Source organism: Syngnathus typhle, linkage group LG12, assembly GCF_033458585.1.
Source record: "Syngnathus typhle isolate RoL2023-S1 ecotype Sweden linkage group LG12, RoL_Styp_1.0, whole genome shotgun sequence".
Taxonomy (NCBI): Eukaryota; Metazoa; Chordata; class Actinopteri; order Syngnathiformes; family Syngnathidae; genus Syngnathus; species Syngnathus typhle.
In genome coordinates, this window is record NC_083749.1 from 12903588 (window position 1) to 12923318 (window position 19731).

The 19731-nt window shown below is 45.3% G+C and overlaps 1 protein-coding gene across 3 annotated transcripts in view; it reads right to left on the minus strand.

Annotated features, from left to right (window-relative positions):
• derl2 (derlin 2) overlaps nucleotides 1-19041 on the minus strand; it is a 78470-nt gene extending 59429 nt beyond the window's left edge. For all 3 annotated transcript variants that reach the window (XM_061292618.1, XM_061292614.1, XM_061292615.1), the window contains exon 1: nucleotides 18809-19041. In XM_061292618.1, the coding sequence (XP_061148602.1) occupies nucleotides 18809-18901 (93 nt within the window). In that variant the 5' untranslated portion in view covers nucleotides 18902-19041. The remainder of the gene's footprint in view (nucleotides 1-18808) is intronic.
• Between the last annotated feature and the right edge of the window lie 690 nt (nucleotides 19042-19731).

Consider the following 19731-nt stretch of genomic DNA (forward strand, 5'->3'; position numbering starts at 1 on the left):
GACGTAACATTCAGAGTTATTAAAAAAACTATTACATAAATAACACGTTAATAAAACCATCTGTGTCACTCCAATTCATTAAATCCATCGATCGTCCCTTGTCAACAATGCGTGCGCGCCGCTGACGGCGCTTCCACTTCAAAATATTCCACAGGCCCATATAACGATATATAAATTAGATATCAAATAACTATTATATAAGGAATAGTATTATCAAACCATCTGTGCACTCTAAATCATTAAATCCATCGATCAAATTCCTCGTCCTTTGTCAACAACGCCGCGCGTGCGCCCTGACGTCAGCCTCGTCGTTATTGCACAGATCTAGTATATACCTATATTGTAGCGTTAACAAAGTTCAAGGAAAGACGTGGGTTTGGTAAACGGCTCTTTAACAAAACAAACTTGCAGGCGTGTGGCGGCGTGGACTTCCAGCCACGGAAGTGGAAGAGAGCTCCATAGAATAGGACCGGGCGTGCGTAAAAGCCATGACCGAGACCCATCCACCGTCCCCGGACAGCCACCCGGCCGAGCGCCGGCCCTCGACTTCCATCCACGAAAAGAGAGCTCGGTAGAGTAGGACCGGGCGTAGGTAAAAGCCATAATAGTTTTTCAAACCTTCTGTGTCACTCCAAATCCTTAAATCCTTCAAACTCTTCATCCGCCGTGTCACTTAGAAACAAAGCCGCTAATGATGCCGGTAGTATGTGGGGCCCTTCGTCATCCCGTGATCAACCTTTGTCCTTTATGTAAACAACCGCCGCGCCACGCCGCGTCGTGCTGCTGACGTTACTTGAAATTCAAATTACAGCAATCCCTTGCTATATCGCGGTTCCCCTTTTTTTTGGAGGGGGGGGGGATTTTTGAAAAAACACGTAAATCACCCCCCACCAAATCTATGGAAAAAAAACGTGATTTATAGTCCGAAAATTACGGTAGTTAATTTCACATATAAGTCGCTCCTGAGCATATAAATCGCATCACCGACCAAACTAAAAAAACTGCGACTTATTGTCCGGAAAATACGATGATGGGGAATAGATAAAATTGAACAGATTAAATAATATCCCCCAGACAGATTGCAAAAGTATCTTTGAAGCACTTGAAGGGATTAGATTAAATTTTTCTTCAATCCTGGAGACTCGAAGTGCACATTAAAATGTATATAAAAGGTAAAAAAAATTGATTTTGCATATGTTAACATTTATATCGGTGTTTTCTTTCCCCCAACAAACCGTAACTTAAATACGTGTATGAAATACTGACATCGTATATAACCGTAGTGTATTGGGCATTGTTAGTGAAAGTCCATTTTGATGTGCACTTTGGCTCAAAGTTAATTAAGAAGTCGACTTTATGCATGATTGACATCTGTTGTAAGCACACAGTTGGCCGTAATGATTGACTATGGAGGGTTTTGATGAAATATACTGATCATGGCCCTTTTCATAAATATCGGCCAATGATGATCAGTCACCGATCGAACTCGCCATGAATCTGCACGACTGGACTGACTTTTCCCTGACGGCGACAGCTGGAATCGGTTAATATGGAATCTAGTTGACATGTCACAAACCTGGCAGTCCACTGCTTGGCACAAACATTTGAACTGACAAATCAAATTTGTTTACTTAGTGTGACGTATCCTTTTTGTGCAAAATCACAAAAAACACGCGCGAAAGAGATGGTAGTTTGTTACTTAGCATTAAACTCAATTTTGAATAACTACAAAGAGTCATTAAAACCCCAGCAGCTGACGTCACTGGAAGCATTTACAAAATATGTGCGCAAGAAAGATGGTAGTTTGTTACTCAGCATTAAACTCAGTTTTGAATAACTACAAACACTCAGAGTCAGTAACACACAGCCTACATGTCACAAGTCTGGCAGTCTGTGGGTTGGCACAAACATTTAAACTGACAAACCAAATTTGTTTACTTGCTGTGACGTATTCTTTGTGTGCAACATCACAAAATACATGCGCGGGAGAGATGGTAGTTTGTTATTCAGCATTAAACTCAATTTTGAATAACGACACAGAGTCATTAAAACCCAGCAGCCGATGACAGTGGAAGCATTTACAGTAATCCCTCATTTATCGCGGATAATTGGTTCCAAGACCAAGAAGTAGTGTCACCCTCTCATTTTTATCATACCGTATTGGCCCGAATATAAGACGACCCTGATTATAGGACGACCCACTCTTTTTCAAGACTCAAGTTTGAAAAAAAAAACTTTTTGAACACCAAATAATTTTTTTTATACAGAAAATTCATATATCTGAAACAAATGATTATAACAATATATTCGAAAGAAAAAGCATGTTTTTTGCCTCATTCAAATCATGCAAAACCTGTCTATCACATTTCAATATATGAACATTTAAATATGTAAACTTAAGTGCAATCACATTTGTAAATGAATGGCTTCTGGTTTTTGAAATGTAAATAAACCAATCTACTGTGATAAAACAACAACATTTCAATAACTGCATTAACCAATAAAGTGAAGTCTAACTACCGTTTTTTTCCATGTATAATGCGCCCCCATGTATAATACGCACCCTAAAAATGGCATGTTGATGCTGGAAAAAAGCCTGTACCCATGTATAATACGCACCCAACCTACTTAAGTCGGTTAACGTAAAATTATTTCAGAAAAAAGATCTTTGGGAACAACCGGATGTTATTCTGCCGGTCAGTATCACTGCGCATGCGCTAGCAAACTCGATAGCGAAGAAATGTTTCGGATTTGTGTAGGGTACATTGTGACAGCAAACGAGCAGATGATCGAGCAAGCGTCTGATACGAGAGCATTGTGTTTGTATGGAGTGTGTTTGACGTGAACAGCAGAGAAGAAAGCGCATCTGTAATGGCGGCCTCCGTATCATATCCGGATTTTAAAAAAAAAAATTTAAACGTTTTTTTTTGTTTTTTTGTACCCATGTATAATGCGCACCCCAGATTTTAGGACAATAAATTAGTTAAATTTCGCGCATTATACATGGAAAAAACGGTATAACTGTGGTCTTGAAGCAAATCTGAATAAGGAAAAACATTGCAATAAAATAATGCAAACTGCTACCACTATTGTTGGGGAGCCTGAGGACTGTATAGGGCAGTGGTCACCAAACTACGGCCCGCGGGCCTGATACGGCCCCCGGGACCGTTTAATCCGCCCCGCCAACCCTGAACAAATTGTATTATTAAACTTTTTTTTTGTCATTTTGCCTGCAATGACTGCGTTTCTCCAGTAGATGGGGAAGCGCTCGCCTGCGCATTTACTACCGGAAGCCGTGTCAGAAAGCTCGGTGCACACTCACAAGTGCGTGTACATACTCAGTAGTACGGACATGGCGCACTCGCGCTCTATTTGTATCAGTCACGAATTTAGAGCGTGGGCTGTGACGACAGCATTCTTGTAATTCACGCGCTGAGCTTTCAGATGCAGTTTTGCTCTAAAGCCACCCACAAACCTTCCCCTGGAATCCTTCAATTAAAATGAGTCGCCCAAGGAAAAGCAAGGTGGACACAGTGCCGAGCGTTTAAAAGAGAGTGGCCAATTTGGCTCGACGTACGCGACGTGACGTTCAGCTACATGAACGTCAACATCAACCCGTCACAGATCGAGGAAAACGGACCAACACCTCGGATCTCGCCTAAGAATTGCCCCAACAAATTTTACTCCAGACTATGACGCACTAGCAAACTTTAACAAAAAAGACAGCGGTGTCTACAAGCCTACTGGAACCTACAAAAGGATTATAAGGAAGGAACACAATAACTTTAAGAGACTGCTCATATGTGTCAGAGTGATTCTGCTCTGATAACTGAGCTGAACTTTTATCTGTTAAGATTGTGCATGGCACAACAGAAAGTTAATGTTCCATGGCTTTTTTTTCTATGAAGAACCCAGAGAGAGTTATTTAGTTATTATTTATTTCCTGTTTTTTCTGTGAAGAACTCAGAGAGGGTTATTTAGTTATTATTTATTTCATTAATAGTGTTATTATTTGTTTCCTGACTTTTTTTCTGTAAAGAACCTGGAAAGGGTTATTAAATAACCGTTATTTGGTTATGTGTGGCTTTCTGGAAAACACTAAAATTTTTAAGCTCCCCTACGATCGTCACACTTTTTCTGTTACAAACTGACACCGGCCCCCCATCAGAGAAGGGAAACGTTATGTGGCCCTCACAGGAAAAAGTTTGGGGACCCATGGTATAGGGGGTTGGCTCGGATGGTTATGCTTTTTCCCCCCGAGTGTCGGTCAGAACACAGGAGGGAAGACGTGGTTAAGTTTTGATTGCTTTACTGAAATATTGGCAAAAAGGTAACAGGCACTGTAGCTCATAGGGGCATATAGGCAAACTGGCAAAAGGGTATAGGCACAGTTTGGTCGTAAGGATGTGAGAGCAGGTGCGTGTAGTGTACATAGGTAAGTCTTTGGGTGTGTGAATGTGATTCTTGTATGTGTGTGATTATTGTATGAAGCGTGTGAAGGGTGTGTGGGGCGTGTGTGTGTGTGTGTGTGTGTGTGTGTAGTGTGGTGTGGTGTGGTGTGTGTGGTTCTGCAACAGACAGAAATACAGCACGTAGGTCGACGCTCAACTTCTGACGTCACACAACACCAGGAGACGGCACACATTACATAACTAACTGCGCCTAACGGTTCTGCTATACTAAATAACCATAAATGAAATACTATCGGCAACACACCAAACATAAATCATCGAGACAATAAAATAAATTTGCTGGCGACCGTTAGTCGCCGTGCCGCTCCGTAACGGCTGTAGTCATGTGTACTATGACTGCTCGTACTATGTGAGGCAACCTCAGAGGAGCACGCCGGAGGAAAATGGGATCGGACAAACGGCACAACAGTGGACAGTAGCAACAATGAAATGTATATACCGTTTTTTTTCGTGTATAGTGCGCCCCCATGTATAATACGCACCCTAAAAATGGCATGCTGATGCTGGAAAAAAGCCTGTACCCATGTATAATACGCACCCAATTTTTAAGAATTTTTTTTTATGAATTATTATTATTATTTTTTTTTTTTTTTTTAAGTCCCAATGATCGTCACACACGCAGGGAGGCAATGGGTCCCATTTTTATAGTCTTTGGTATGGTCTTAACTAGGCTGGATGTAATTTTTTTTGTTGGCGTTGATTTCTCCGACTGCCCATAAACGCACCACCGCGCTCCGTGCGCGCACGGGAAAGAGGCGTGCGGACGTGAAAAAGGCGGCTCTGTATGGGAGAGACGTTGAAGAGGAATAAAAACACCCTTGGAAACCAAAACTTGGTGATTTCAAGTTTCATTTCGAGGGACATTTGTCACGTCTCGTCCCCAGTTTTGCTATGTGTCTAGGCTGCCATAGTTTCTGTTCGCGTCGCCCCTCTCTTCCTGTGTCACCTCAATCGATGTAACGTGTTTTGTATTTAAGTCCTGTCTGCCCCTCGCTCACCGTCGGATCATTGCATGTGTTACTGTCATGATGTCTGTTTGCTTTCTGTTCCTGTCTTTGGTAATGTCACCCTGTCTTTTTGTTCCACGACTTTGTCGGTCAGTCCTGTTGTTGGTTTTGTTTTCTAAAAAAAAAAAAAAAAAAAAAAAGTTAAAAAAAAAAAAAATTTAAAATTTTTTGTACCCATGTATAATGCGCACCCCAGATTTTAGGACAATAAATTCGTTACATTTTGCGCACTATACACGGAAAAAAACGGTACTCACTTTGTGTCAAAGACGCACAAGATCACAGCAACATACTCAGTTGATACCAGCAACCTTTAACTTACCACTGCGCACAAATGCATGGATATAATGTTTAGACCCCCAATGTAAGACCAGAGATGAGAACGGCAAATGGAAAAAAACAGCGAAAAGTAGCCGGGGTCTGAGGGCCGAATGCCCCACTGTGGGGGGCCGAAGTGCCCCCCCCCCTCACTTGCCGCAGGAATCCAGGGGCCACAGGCCCTAGGCCCCTGCGGCCCCTAATGGGGGCAAGTGGCCCCCGGCCAAAGGCCCATATTGAAGGCCACAGGGCCCACAGGCCCCCATTAGGGGCCGCAGGGGCCTAGGGGCAACGACCCAGAGGGGGCTCAGGGGGAAAGGCTCCCTGGAAACTCCTGGATTTTGGCGGTATAGCAACCCCAAAACCATTCATTTAATCGCTCAATTTCAACAGTTCTGTTAAAAAAATATTCCTGCTTGGTGGGCTACCAAGGTGAATATAATACATCATAATGGCACAATCAATTCTGGAGTTTTTCCTTTTGATGAAGACTTACCGTATTTTGCGCCCTATTAGGCGCACCGGGTTATAAGGCGCACCTTCAATGAAAGGCCCATTTTGAAACTTTGTCCATATATAAGGCGCACCGGACTATAAGGCGCATAAAATAAAAGCTTTACTGCTACAAACTGAGGTTGACTAGGGTTGCGGTATGCACCCACTAGCCAATAAACCAACGAGCCCTCTGTAAACAATCGCATTTCTCAAACGATCTCCTATAAAATGATTGGAACTGACTAAAAATCGATCTAACGCATTGGTACTACTTACCTATGTTTCCCTTCCATATCGATCCGTAGATTTACTCGAAACATTAACAGAGCAGCCTATTTTGACATGAAATAGCCTCGCGCGTATAGCAGCTATCGTTATAGCATTAGCCATCCGCAATTTTCTATGAGCCTCAGCTCGCAATCTCCCATGAGCCTCAGCAAAGTGTAAACAATCGCGTTTCTCAAACAAGCTCCGATAAAATGATCAGAACTGACTAAAGTTTGATCTAACGCATTGGTACTACTTATCTATGTTTCCCTTCCATATCGATCCGTAGATTTACTCGAAACATTAACGGAGCTGCCTATTTTGAAATGAAATAGCCTCGCGGGTACAACAGCTATTTGGTGACGCCCCCTGACTACAGTTACCGTAATGTTGGGAAGCGATGCGATCTTGTAATTTACTAGTCGTACTAAAACGTACTAAAACATTTTGGCAGAGCACTGTGTACAACCAGTATGGATCAACAAATTCATCAATTGATCCATATATAAGGCGCACCGGACTATAACTGTCGACTTTTGATAAAAATTTAGGTTTTTAGGTGCGCCTTATAGGACGGAAAATACTAGAGATGCACCGATCCGACTTTTTCAGTTCCGATACCGATACCGATGCCGTGGCTTTGCGTATCGGTCGATACCCGATACCGATCCGATATTATGGTTGACTTAACAAGCTACATAACTCTACATGTGGAACAGAAAAGACCAAAGGCAATGGCATCAGGCAGACTACACCGTTCTTTGCTCTAAATTAGGGGTGTCCAAACTAACGGTCCAGTTTTTATTGGCCCGCAGCAAATTCTGAAAACATAATTGAATATGGCCCGCACAAGAAGCTTGAGCTCAGCTTCTCAGTTTCCACACTAGATGGAGCCCGCCACACAAAGCGTTTGACGTCCCATTAACACCCCCCCGGAAGAGAAGCGAACACGCAGCGTTTGACATCCGATTAGCCTCCAAACCCCCCCCCCCCCCCATTCGGGAGAGAAGCGAACGCGCAGCCTTTGACGTCCCATTAGCAACCCGAAGAGAAGCGAACGCGCAGGGTTTGACGTCCGCTTAGCAACCCGGGGAAGAGAAGCGAACGTTCGCTCCATGTTTGCGTTTGTTTAGAAAACTCTCGTGGCATGCGGCACACGTGCTGCTGACGTATGACGTAGCCCGCGTCCCAATAGATTAAGGAAAGTATCGGCTCACAGATCGGCTGTATTTTCCGATACCCGATCCATCTATTTTGTTGATATCGGGGCCGATATCCGATCCAGATATCGGATCGGTGCATCTCTAGAAAATACGGTAAATTTTTGCAACATCTATCTATCAGGGGTGTAACGATTCATCGATACACATCGATTAATCGATATAATGCTCTACGATTTGTTGGCATCAGGGCTGTGGACTTGGTCGGATTTTTGCACCGAGTCTGAGTCCGGCCTCTTGACCATGAGTCCGAGTCCGGCTGTCCATTTTTTCTGTTAGTTCATGTGACTGCTTAGTCTTTATTCAAGGCTAATTTAGATCAAAATCTAAATAATTACAACAGTTTTGTAATGGCTTTGTCTTTATTAAACATATAAACGAATGCAATAAACAGATACTTTCAAGTTTTAATCATTAATTACACTATTATAGCTCAGACATTTATCTAAACACAAATAATAAGTGACGACCCCTTATTTGGAAAGCGAAAAACCCATGTCGTACGGCGTCAGCACTATGTTGTTTTCAATAAAAACATGAAGAACTCACGTTTGCGTCAGTCAATTTAAATTTTTATAAAATATTCTCATTTGATGTCTTTAAATTCATCCGCGTTCTGCCATTGAAGCGGGGTGCATTCAAAGACCAGTCGTACAGACGGAACACTCATTCACTTCACCAAAACGCAACAATATAATTACGTGAGCTCTTTGCATAAACCTCGATGCAAAGAAACTCCTCTTTTTGGGTACAGGCTACAAGGAGTATATATTACAATGGAGACTTTATACTTAATTGTGATCATCATTCATCCATCCATCCATTTTATTTTATTACTCAGGTATTTTCAAAGCAGGTATTTGCAGACGACGTGGTGCTGTTGGCTTCTTCAGGCCGTGATCTCCAGCTCTCACTGGAGCGGTTCGCAGCCGAGTGTGAAGCGGTCGGGATGAGGGTCAGCACCTCCAAATCCGAGTCCATGGTCCTCGATCGGAAAAGGGTGGAATGCCCTCTCCGGATCGCGGATGAGATCCTGCCCCAAGTGGAGGAGTTTAGGTATCTTGGGGTCTTGTTCACGAGTGAGGGGAGGATGGAGCGCGAGATCGACAGGCGGATCGGTGCAGCGTCGGCAGTAATGCGGACTTTGTACCGGTCCGTCGTGGTAAAGAGAGAGCTGATCCAAAAGGCAAAGCTCTCAATTTACCGGTCGATTTACGCTCCTACCCTCACCTATGGTCACGAGCTATGGGTCGTGACCGAAAGAACGAGATCCCGGATACAAGCGGCCGAAATTAGTTTTTTCCGCAGGATGTCCGGGCTCTCCCTTAGAGATAGGGTGAGAAGTTCGGTCATCCGGGAAAGACTCGTAGTAGAGTCGCTGCTCCTCCACGTTGAGAGGAGCCAGATGAGGTGGCTCGGACATCTCATCAGGATGCCTCCTGGACGCCTCCCTGGGGAGGTGTTCCTGGCATTTCCCACCGGTAGGAGACCCCGGGGATGACCCAGGACGCGCTGGAGAGACTATGTCTCTCAGCTGGCCTGGGAACGCCTTGGGATCCCCCGGGATGAGCTAGATGAAGTGGCTGGGGAGAGGGAAGTCTGGGAGTCCCTCCTGAAGCTGCTGCCCCCGCAACCCGACCCCGGATAAGCGGAAGAAGATGGATGGATGGATGGATGGATGGATGGATGGATGGATGGATGGATGGATTTTCAAAGCAAATTAATATTGTTGCATTTATTAATTTGCTTTAACATGACAGCGCAATATAATTAAAAGCTGACACGATAGCAATGTCAAACGTGTTCATTTAAGAAAAAGCCACACGTTTTGTGATCAAATCTTTCATAACGAGAATGATTTGAGTGAATTGATTTTACAATTTTTATCCCCCCTCCCCACCAACTGTCACTTTGATTGGGACAAAAGGAGCCTTCAGAACTGAAATTTCTTCTCAATTATTCATTCAAATCAATTCACTCAAATCATTCTCGTTATGAAAGATTTGATCACAAAACGTTTCCGTCTGAACGACTGGTCTTTGAATGCACCCCGCTTCAATGGCAGAACGCGGATGAATTTAAAGACATCAATTGAGAATAATCCTTTATAGAAATTAAAATTGACTGACGCAAACGTGAGCTCTTCATGTTTTTATTGAAAACAACATAGTGCTGACGCCGTACGACGCCGTACGACATCGTTTTTTCGCTATAATTCGGTATAATTCGAGGTAGTCCACCCTCACCCAAAGTTAAGGTTTCATGGGAATATTATTGTCATAATTGTCTGGACCATATATGAAAATTGTTTAATGGTAGTTATTGATAGATCTTGAAGATGTCAAGTTATAGGTGCATAAGACTATGTTGTTCATGCATATAGCACGTTCATTGTAAGAGGGGAAGAGATGTTGTGTATTTTGGGCTAACTCAAATTCCGTAGTAGAAAAACCTCGGAAGTGGGATGGGCATTCTGTGTTGTTGTGGTACGCCCTGTGAACGCACTGTGAGTAAGGAATAAAGCAGTTATCATTCACGTCGTTGTCCGACCTATTCTTGCTATCTAAGAACCTGGAAAATAGTAAGGATATAACATATATCACGGGTCATTACGACGAGTTTGGTGGAGTTTTTACTGCTTCTTCCAACTCCTACCGCGCTGACTGTAACCTGACACTCTCTGGCTGCGTCTTGCCTCTTTTTTTTATTGTCGGACTCGGTGGACTCGGTCAAAATCAGCACCGAGTCCGGCAAAAATGACAGAGTCCGACAGAGTCCGAGTCCCCGAGTTCGAACAGAGTCCACAGCCCTGGTTGGCATCAATGCTAAACGTAAACATCAATCTATATCGTCCGTTTTTGACCTCGAACATTAGACGCGACTTTATTTTGAAATCCAGTTCATTGTTGCTTGCTTCCTCTTTCCGGGAGCAGTGCGCGGCGTGTTGTGTTGTGAGCAGAGCAGGCACGCGAAAGGGGAGCCGACAACTACGCGGCTCCTGGGCTGGTGCTATGGCTAGTGTCCAAGAAGACGAGGAAATTCACCCCCCTTTGGGCTTCAAGTCATTCGTTTGGAAGCACTTTGTAATTTCCAAAATAAAGTGTTTGCAGTACCTTGTTGATTTTAAATATGAATTGTTATAAATCAGGATATTGTTCTATATCGATCGTAGAGCACTATATCGTGATGTATCGTGAATGAATCACAGCAGGCTTTAAGATATCGGCAAATATCATATCATGGTTCTTGGTATCGATATGATATCGTATCGTGACAAAACACGCGATTTACACCCCTATCTATCTATCTATCTATCTATCTATCTATCATGACAATAGCCTAACATTAGCTTACATGTAACATCATTTTACCCACATGCTTGTAAAAGTAAAAACGTACTTTTGTGTGTTTTTTTTTTTATGTGCTCCTTAATGTTCGAAGCGCTGCGACCTCCATATCTTATCACATTTTGACAAAGAATGCACAAAACCTTCCCCGGGACATCTAATTTACAGATTTATACTACGTATTAATATAGTATTTACATGTTTGAAACATGTTTTATTTAATGTTCTGATAAGATACAGTGCCTTGCGAAAGTATTTGGCCCACTTGAACCTTTCAACATTTCGCCACATTTCAGGCTTCATACATAAAGATATAAAATTGTAATTTTTTTTTCAAGAATCAACAACAAGTGGGACACAATCGTGAAGTGGAACGAAATTGATTGGATAAACAAGTTCTACTGCAGGTTTGATCGGTCCTCCCCCACAACGGGACCTCCTGCAGCACAATCTACATACTCACCTCTCCCCACAACTGCTCTCTCCACACCTCTATCATCGTTGTCACCAACTCACTCTCTTGCAGAGGCCGCGCCCGCACTCCAGGTACGCGAGGAGGAAGTGCGCCAGATGTTCCGGAGACAAAAGACCAGGAAGGCACCGGGCCCAGACGGCGTGTCACCTTCCTGCTTGAAAGTCTGCGCTGAGCAGCTGGCGCCCACCTTTGCACGGATCTTCAACCGTTCTCTGGAGCTGTGTGAGGTGCCCTCGTGCTTCAAGAGCTCCACCATTGTTCCAGTGGCCAAGAAGCACGCCATCACAGGTTTGAATGACTATAGACCCGTCACACTGACATCTGTGGTCATGAAATCGTTCGAGAGGTTAGTACTGAACCACCTGAAGGAGGTCACGGGCCCCCTGCTTGACCCCCTCCAGTTTGCCTACCGGGCAAACAGGTCAGTGGATGATGCGGTCAACATGGGACTGCACTACATCCTGCACCACCTGGACACCCCAGGAACATACGCCAGGATCCTGTTCGTGGACTTCAGCTCGGCGTTCAACACCATCGCCCCTGAAATCCTCCAACAGAAGCTCATCCAGCTTGCGGTGCCTGCCTCCACCTGTCAGTGGATCACCAGCTTCTTGACCAACAGGAGACAGCGTGTGAGGCTGGGAGGCATCACATCTGACACCCGGACCACCAACACTGGAGCCCCTCAGGGCTGCGTCATCTCCCCACTCTTCTCTCTCTACACCAATGATTTCTCCTCAGGTGACTCTCCTGTGACGCTCCTGAAGTATGCAGACGACACCACTCTCATCGGACTGATCCAGGACGGTGATGAGACTGCGTACAGACAGGAAGTGGAGCGGCTGGTCCACTGGTGCAGTCAAAACCATCTGGAGCTGAACCCGCTCAAGACCGTGGAGATGACAGTGGATTTCAGGAGAGACCCTTCACCACTTTTACCCCTCACTATCCGCAGTAATACTATTCTCTCCACAGGCACCTTCAAGTTCCTGGGAACCACAATCTCTCGGGACCTGAAATGGACCGGCCACATAGACTCTGTCCGGAAGAAGGCCCAGCAGAGGCTGTACTTCCTGAGACAGCTCAAGAAGTTCAACCTGCCGCGAGAGCTTCTGAAGACCTTCTACACTGGCATCATCCAGTCTGTCCTCTGCACCTCCATCACTGTCTGGTTTGGATCGGCCTCCAAACAAGACAAGCACAGACTACAACGGACAATCAGAACTGCAGAAAAGATCATTGGAATCAACCTCCCATCTATCCAAGACTTGTACCTGTCCAGGACCAGGAATCGGGCAAGGAACATTTCTACAGACCCTTCTTAACCAGGTTGCAGTCTGTTTGAACTACTCCCCTCCGGACGGCGTTATAGAGCTCGGTACGCAAAAACCAGCAGACACAGAGACAGCTTCTTCCCCCAGGCTGTTGCTCTGATGAACTCACACCACTCATAGAGTCTCAGAGACATTACTGTGCAATAACATCCTGCTCTTCACACCTTTTTGAATTTGTCTACACTGTTTTTGCCATTATTCACATGTCCTGAATGTTGTTAGTCACCTAAATGTTGAACAGAGGGTGTGTTTTTACCGAAGTTAAATTCCTTGTTTGGCACGCTCAAACATGGCAAATAAAAACTCTTGAATCTTGAATAATTTAAACTTATTTAACAAATAAAAAACTGAAAAGTGGGGCGTGCAATATTATTCGGCCCCTTTACTTTCAGTGCAGCAAACTCACTCTAGAAGTTCAGTGAGGATCTTTGAATGATCCAATGTTGTCCTAAATGACTGATGATGATAAATAGAATGCTCCTGTGTGTAATCAAGTCTCCGTATAAATGCACCTGCTCTTTGATAGTCTCAAGGTTCAGTTTAAAGCGCAGAGAGAACCATGAAGACAAAGGAACACACCAGGCAGGTCCGAGATACTGTTGTGAAGCCGCATTTGGATGCAAAAAGATTTCCCAGGCTTTAAACATCTCAAGGAGCACTGTGCAATCAATTATATTGAAATAGAAGGAGTATCAGACCACTGCAAATCTACCAAAACCCGGCCGTCCCTCCAAACTTTCCTCTCAAACAAGGAGAAGACTGGTCAGAGATGCAGCCAAGAGGCCCATGATCACTCTGGATGAACTGCAGATAACTACAGCTGAGGTGGGAGAGTCTGTCCATTAGGGGTGTAAATCACAGGTTTTGTCACGATATCATATCAATACAAAGAACCACAATACGATATTTGCCGATATCTTAAACCCTGCTGTGATTCATTCACGATACATCACGATATAGTGCTCTACGATCGATATAGAACAATATCCTGATTTATAACAATTCATACGCAAAATCAACAAAGTACTGCAAACTCTTTATTTAGGAAATTACAAAGTGCTTCCAAACAAATGACTTGAAGCCCAAAGGGGAGCGAATTTCCTCGTCTTCTTGGACACTAGCCATAGCACCAGCCCAGGAGCCGCGTAGTTGTCGGCTCCCTTTTCACGTGGCTGCTCTGCTCACAACACAACACGTCGCGCACTGCTCCCGGAAAGAGGAAGCAAGCAACAATGAACTGGATTTCAAAATAAAGTCGCGTCTAATGTCCAAGGTCAAAAACGGACGATATAGATCGATGTTTACGTTTAGCATCGATGCCAACAAATCGTAGAGCACTATATTGATTAATCGATGTGTATCGAATCGTTACACCCCTACTGTCCATAGGACAACAATCAGTCGTGCACTGCACAAATCTGGCCTTTATGGAAGAGTGGCAAGAAGAAAGCCATTTCTCAAAGATATCCATAAAAAGTCTCGTTTAAAGTTTGCCACAAGCCACCTGGGAGACACCAAACATGTGGAAGAAGATGCTCTGGTCAGATGAAACCAAAATCAAACTTTTTGGCCACAATGCAAAACGATATGTTTGGCGTAAAAGCAACACAGCTCATCACCCTGAACATACCATCCCCACTGTCAAACATGGTGGTGGCAGCATCATGGTTTGGGCCTGCTTTTCTTCAGCAAGGACAGGGAAGATGGCTAAAATTGATGGAAAGATGGATGGAGCCAAATACAGGACCACGCACGTCATATGATGGCGCCGCGGATGGCAGCCACGGTGAGTCGCTCTCTGTTTATTTGTCTTATTTTGTGTGTTTTCTGTGTCCTCTGCTGTCCATCCCGGATCACTTTTACCAGAGAAGCTCTGTTAAACATCGGACAGACTTCTTCTGGTACTTTCTCTCCTGTTCTCTCCGATTCAGACTGTTTGTCGGAGATTCTAGCCGGAGCGGCGGTGCTGTACAAGCTAGCGTACAAGCTAGCGCGACGACGGCGGCGCGGTAAGCGAGCCGGCGCACTCATAAGGCTGAGGCAGAAAGGGTTCCGTTCTGCCCTACCGTCAATTCATCTGGCGAATGTCCGCTCACTGGCGAACAAGATGGATGAACTGCTGCTCCTCACTTCAAGGAACACGGACTTCAGCAGATCCGCCGCGCTGTGCTTTGTGGAAACGTGGCTTAGCAAACGAACCCCCCACCACGCCGTGGAGCTAGCCGGGTTCAAGCTAATGCGAGCAGATCGCAGCGCGGAGCTCTCCGGAAAATCAAAGGGAGGTGGTGTCTGTTTCTACATTAATGAACGTTGGTGTACTGATGTCACGGTGTTGAAAGAGTTTTGCAGCCCTCTCCTAGAAACACTTTTCATAAACTGCCAGCCGTTCTATTCACCACGGGAGTTCTCCTCGATCGTCATGGCGGCTGTTTACATTCCACCACACGCACGTGCGAGTGAAGCCACGCAGATGCTGGCTGACCAGGTAACAGACATGGAGAAACTTCTACCAAACTCACTAATCATTGTTCTAGGTGATCTTAACAGGGTGAACCTCGCACACGAACTCCCCAGATACAGACAGCACGTAACGTGTCCCACCAGAGGGGCAGACTCTGGACCACTGCTACACCGTGATCAAGGATGCATACCACTCTGCGGCTCGTGCAGCTTTAGGACTATCGGACCACTGTCTAGTTCATCTGATCCCGGCCTACAGGCAGAAACTAAAAACTTCTAAGCCTGTGGTGAGGACTGTGAGGAAGTGGACAGTGGAGTCAAGGCAGGACCTCCAAGCCTGCTTTGACTGCACCGATTGGGGAGCTTTCGAAGCTGCAACTTCAGACTTGCATGAACTCACTGACACTGTCACATCATACATCAGTTTTTGTGAGGATCTGTGTGTGCAGACTAAGACCTTCTGCACGTACAACAACGACAAACCTTGGATTACACCGAACCTCAGGAGGCTGCGCAAAGTCAAGGAGGAGGCCTACAGGAGCGGCGACCGCGAGCTGTTCAGGCAGACCAGAAACACGCTGAACCGAGAGGTCAGGAAAGCCAGGAGGTGTTACGGGGAGAACCTGAAGAGACACCTCTCTGCCAATCCTGATCCCTCAACGGTGTGGAAAGGTCTGCAGAGCATCACGGGCTACAAGAAACGAACCACCCGTCCTGTAGAGAGCCCAAGACTTGCTAACCAGCTAAACAAGTTCTACTGCAGGTTTGATCGGTCCTCCCACACAACGGGACCTCCTGCAACACAATCTACATACTCACCTCTCCCCACAACTGCTCTGTCCACACCTCTATCATCGTTGTCACCCACTCACTCTCTTGCAGAGGCCGCGCCCGCACTCCAGGTCCACGAGGAGGAAGTGCGCCAGATGTTCCGGAGACAAAAGACCAGGAAGGCACCGGGCCCAGACGGCGTGTCACCTGCCTGCTTGAAAGTCTGCGCTGAGCAGCTGGCGCCCACCTTTGCACGGATCTTCAACCGTTCTCTGGAGCTGTGTGAGGTGCCCTCGTGCTTCAAGAGCTCCACCATCGTTCCAGTAGCCAAGAAGCCCGTCATCACAGGTCTGAATGACTATAGACCCGTCGCACTGACATCTGTGGTCATGAAATCGTTCGAGAGGTTAGTGCTGAACCACCTGAAGGAGGTCACGGGCCCCCTGCTTGACCCCCTCCAGTTTGCCTACCGGGCAAACAGGTCAGTGGATGATGCGGTCAACATGGGACTGCACTACATCCTGCACCACCTGGACACCCCAGGAACGTACGCCAGGATCCTGTTCGTGGACTTCAGCTCGGCGTTCAACACCATCGCCCCTGACATCCTCCAACAGAAGCTCATCCAGCTTGCGGTGCCTGCCTCCACCTGTCAGTGGATCACCAGCTTCCTGACCAACAGGAGACAGCGTGTGAGGCATCACATCTGACACCCGGACCACCAACACTGGAGCCCCTCAGGGGTGCGTCCTCTCCCCACTGCTCTTCTCCCTCTACACCAATGATTTCTCCTCAGGTGACTCTCCTGTGAAGCTCCTGAAGTATGCAGACGACACCACTCTCATCGGACTGATCCAGGACGGTGATGAGACTGCGTACAGACAGGAGGTGGAGCGGCTGGTCCACTGGTGCAGTCAAAACCATCTGGAGCTGAACCCGCTCAAGACCGTGGAGATGACAGTGGATTTCAGGCGAGACCCTTCACCACTTTTACCCCTCACTATCCGCAGTAATACTATTCTTTCCACAGACACCTTCAAGTTCCTGGGAACCACAATCTCTCGGGACCTGAAATGGACCGGCCACATAGACTCTGTCCGGAAGAAGGCCCAGCAGAGGCTGTACTTCCTGAGACAGCTCAAGAAGTTCAACCTGCCGCGAGAGCTTCTGAAGACCTTCTACACTGCCATCATCCAGTCTGTCCTCTGCACCTCCATCACTGTCTGGTTTGGATCGGCCTCCAAACAAGACAAGCACAGACTACAACGGACAATCAGAACTGCAGAAAAGATCATTGGAATCAACCTCCCATCTATCAAAGACTTGTACCTGTCCAGGACCAGGAATCGGGCAAGGAACATCTCTACAGACCCTTCTCACCCGGGTTGCAGTCTGTTTGAACTACTCCCCTCCGGACGGCGTTATAGAGCTCGGTACGCCAAAACCAGCAGACAGAGACAGCTTCTTCCCCCAGGCTGTTGCTCTGATGAACTCACACCACTCATAGAGTCTCAGAGACATTACTGTGCAATAACATCCTGCTCCTCACACCTTTTTGAATTTGTCTACACTGTTTTTACCATTATTCACATGTCCTGAATGTTGTTAGTCACCTAAATGTTGAACAGAGGGTGTGTTTCTATCGAAGTCAAATTCCTTGTTTGGCACGCTCAAACATGGCGAATAAAAAACTCTTGAATCTTGAATTCTGGAAGGAAACCTGTTGGAGTCTGCAAAAGACCCGAGACTGGGACGGAGATTTATCTTCCAACAGGACAATGATCCAAAACATAAAGCCAAATCTACAATGGAATGGTTCACAACTAGATGTATCCAGGTGTTAGAATGGCCAAGTCAAAGTCCAGACCTGATTCCAATCGAGAATCTGTGGTAAGAGCTGAAGATTGCTGTTCACAAACGCTCTCCATCCAACCTCACTGAGCTTGAGCTGTTTTGCAAGGAAGAATGGGCAAGAATTCCAGTCTCTCGATGTGCAAAACTGATAGAGACATACCCCAAGCGACATGCAGCTGTAACTGCAGCAAAAGGTGGCGCTACAAAGTATTAGCGCAAGGGGGCCGAATAATATTGCAAGCCCCACTTTTCAGTTTTTTATTTGTTAAAAAAGTTTAAATTATCCAATACATTTCGTTCCACTTCACGATTGTGTCCCACTTGTTGATTCTTGACAAAAAATTTAAATTTTATATCTTTATGTTTGAAGCCTGAAATGTAGCGAAGTGTTGAAAAGTTCAAGGGGGGCGAATACTTTCGCAAGGCACTGTAAGTCAGTAAGTTAGTAAGAAAGAAAGAAATCATACATTACAAAAAATCTGTAATTTTTTTTTACATGTTATTGCTCAATAAGGCAAGAATGCAAACAGAAATTATTTGTAGAGATGAAAAAGGGTGTGCAATTAAATTCGTATTCATATTTTGCATTAAGTGGTGCAAGTTTTGTGCTTCAAAGGGTGCGTGGCGTTTCTTATACACGCGTTAGCCTACAATATGTGAATGATAACGCAGAAAAGTTATACTATAGATAATAGCTGTTATAGGAATGAAGTGCGAATAAAGCGAAGTGAATGTAATCTTTCCTCTGTAACCTCTGACAAGCCAACAGTCAGGAGTATTTATCTTACCACTGCTGCGGTTGTAAGGACACATGCTGTAGTATATGCCCTCGTCACAAGCGGAATCTGTAAATACTCCTGTTGAAAAGTGTGGTAGGCCATTCTGAACGGAATCTACGCATCGGGTACTTTCCAGTCACGTAGTTTTACATTGAATGGCCGTCTCCAAACATGTGGGTCGACGACTCTTTATTTTTATTATGATTATCTTCTTCGTCGTCGTTTACTTCGTCGTCTTCTTCTTCGTCGTCTTTTTCTTCTTCGTCGTCTTTTTCTTCTTTGTTGGCAAACAACTTTTAGTGGATTACTGCTACCTTCTGAATTGGAGTGGATGTCAGAATTTATTTAAAGACCTTCATTCAAGACAAAACATACAGAAACATGAACAGTGCGCGCGTGTGTGGGGGGACAGAATCTACGCATCCGGTACTTTCCAGTCACGTAGGTTTACATTGAATGGTCGGCTCCAAACATGTGGGTCAACAACTCTTTATTTTAATTAGACAGACAGACTTTGTCATTTTGTAAGCACTTGGCGCACACAAAACGAAATTTCGTCGCATACGGCTCTCAACAAAGGAAAGGAACGTCGAGAGCCGTAGCAGCTGCCTGGGGCGCCGCCATCTTAATCTTAATAATACAAAAGACACACGGATGGCATGAGCGTCACTCAATAACTCTCATAAGGCTGCCACATAACGGCGCCACAAAGAAAGTCAGAAAATGCTCAAGATAAAAGCCATCAAAGCTAAAAGACAAAGGAAAAAAAGTAACAGCGGCCAACCAGCACCCCCAATACAAGAGAACACCCCAAAACACACAAAATCGCCTCCACGGGGTCCATCGACAGGTGTAAAGGCAGTCCAGTTCAACGGCACCCAATGGACCGTGGTCGTGAATCGGTAAAAACATCACAAAGCAGGCAAACGTGT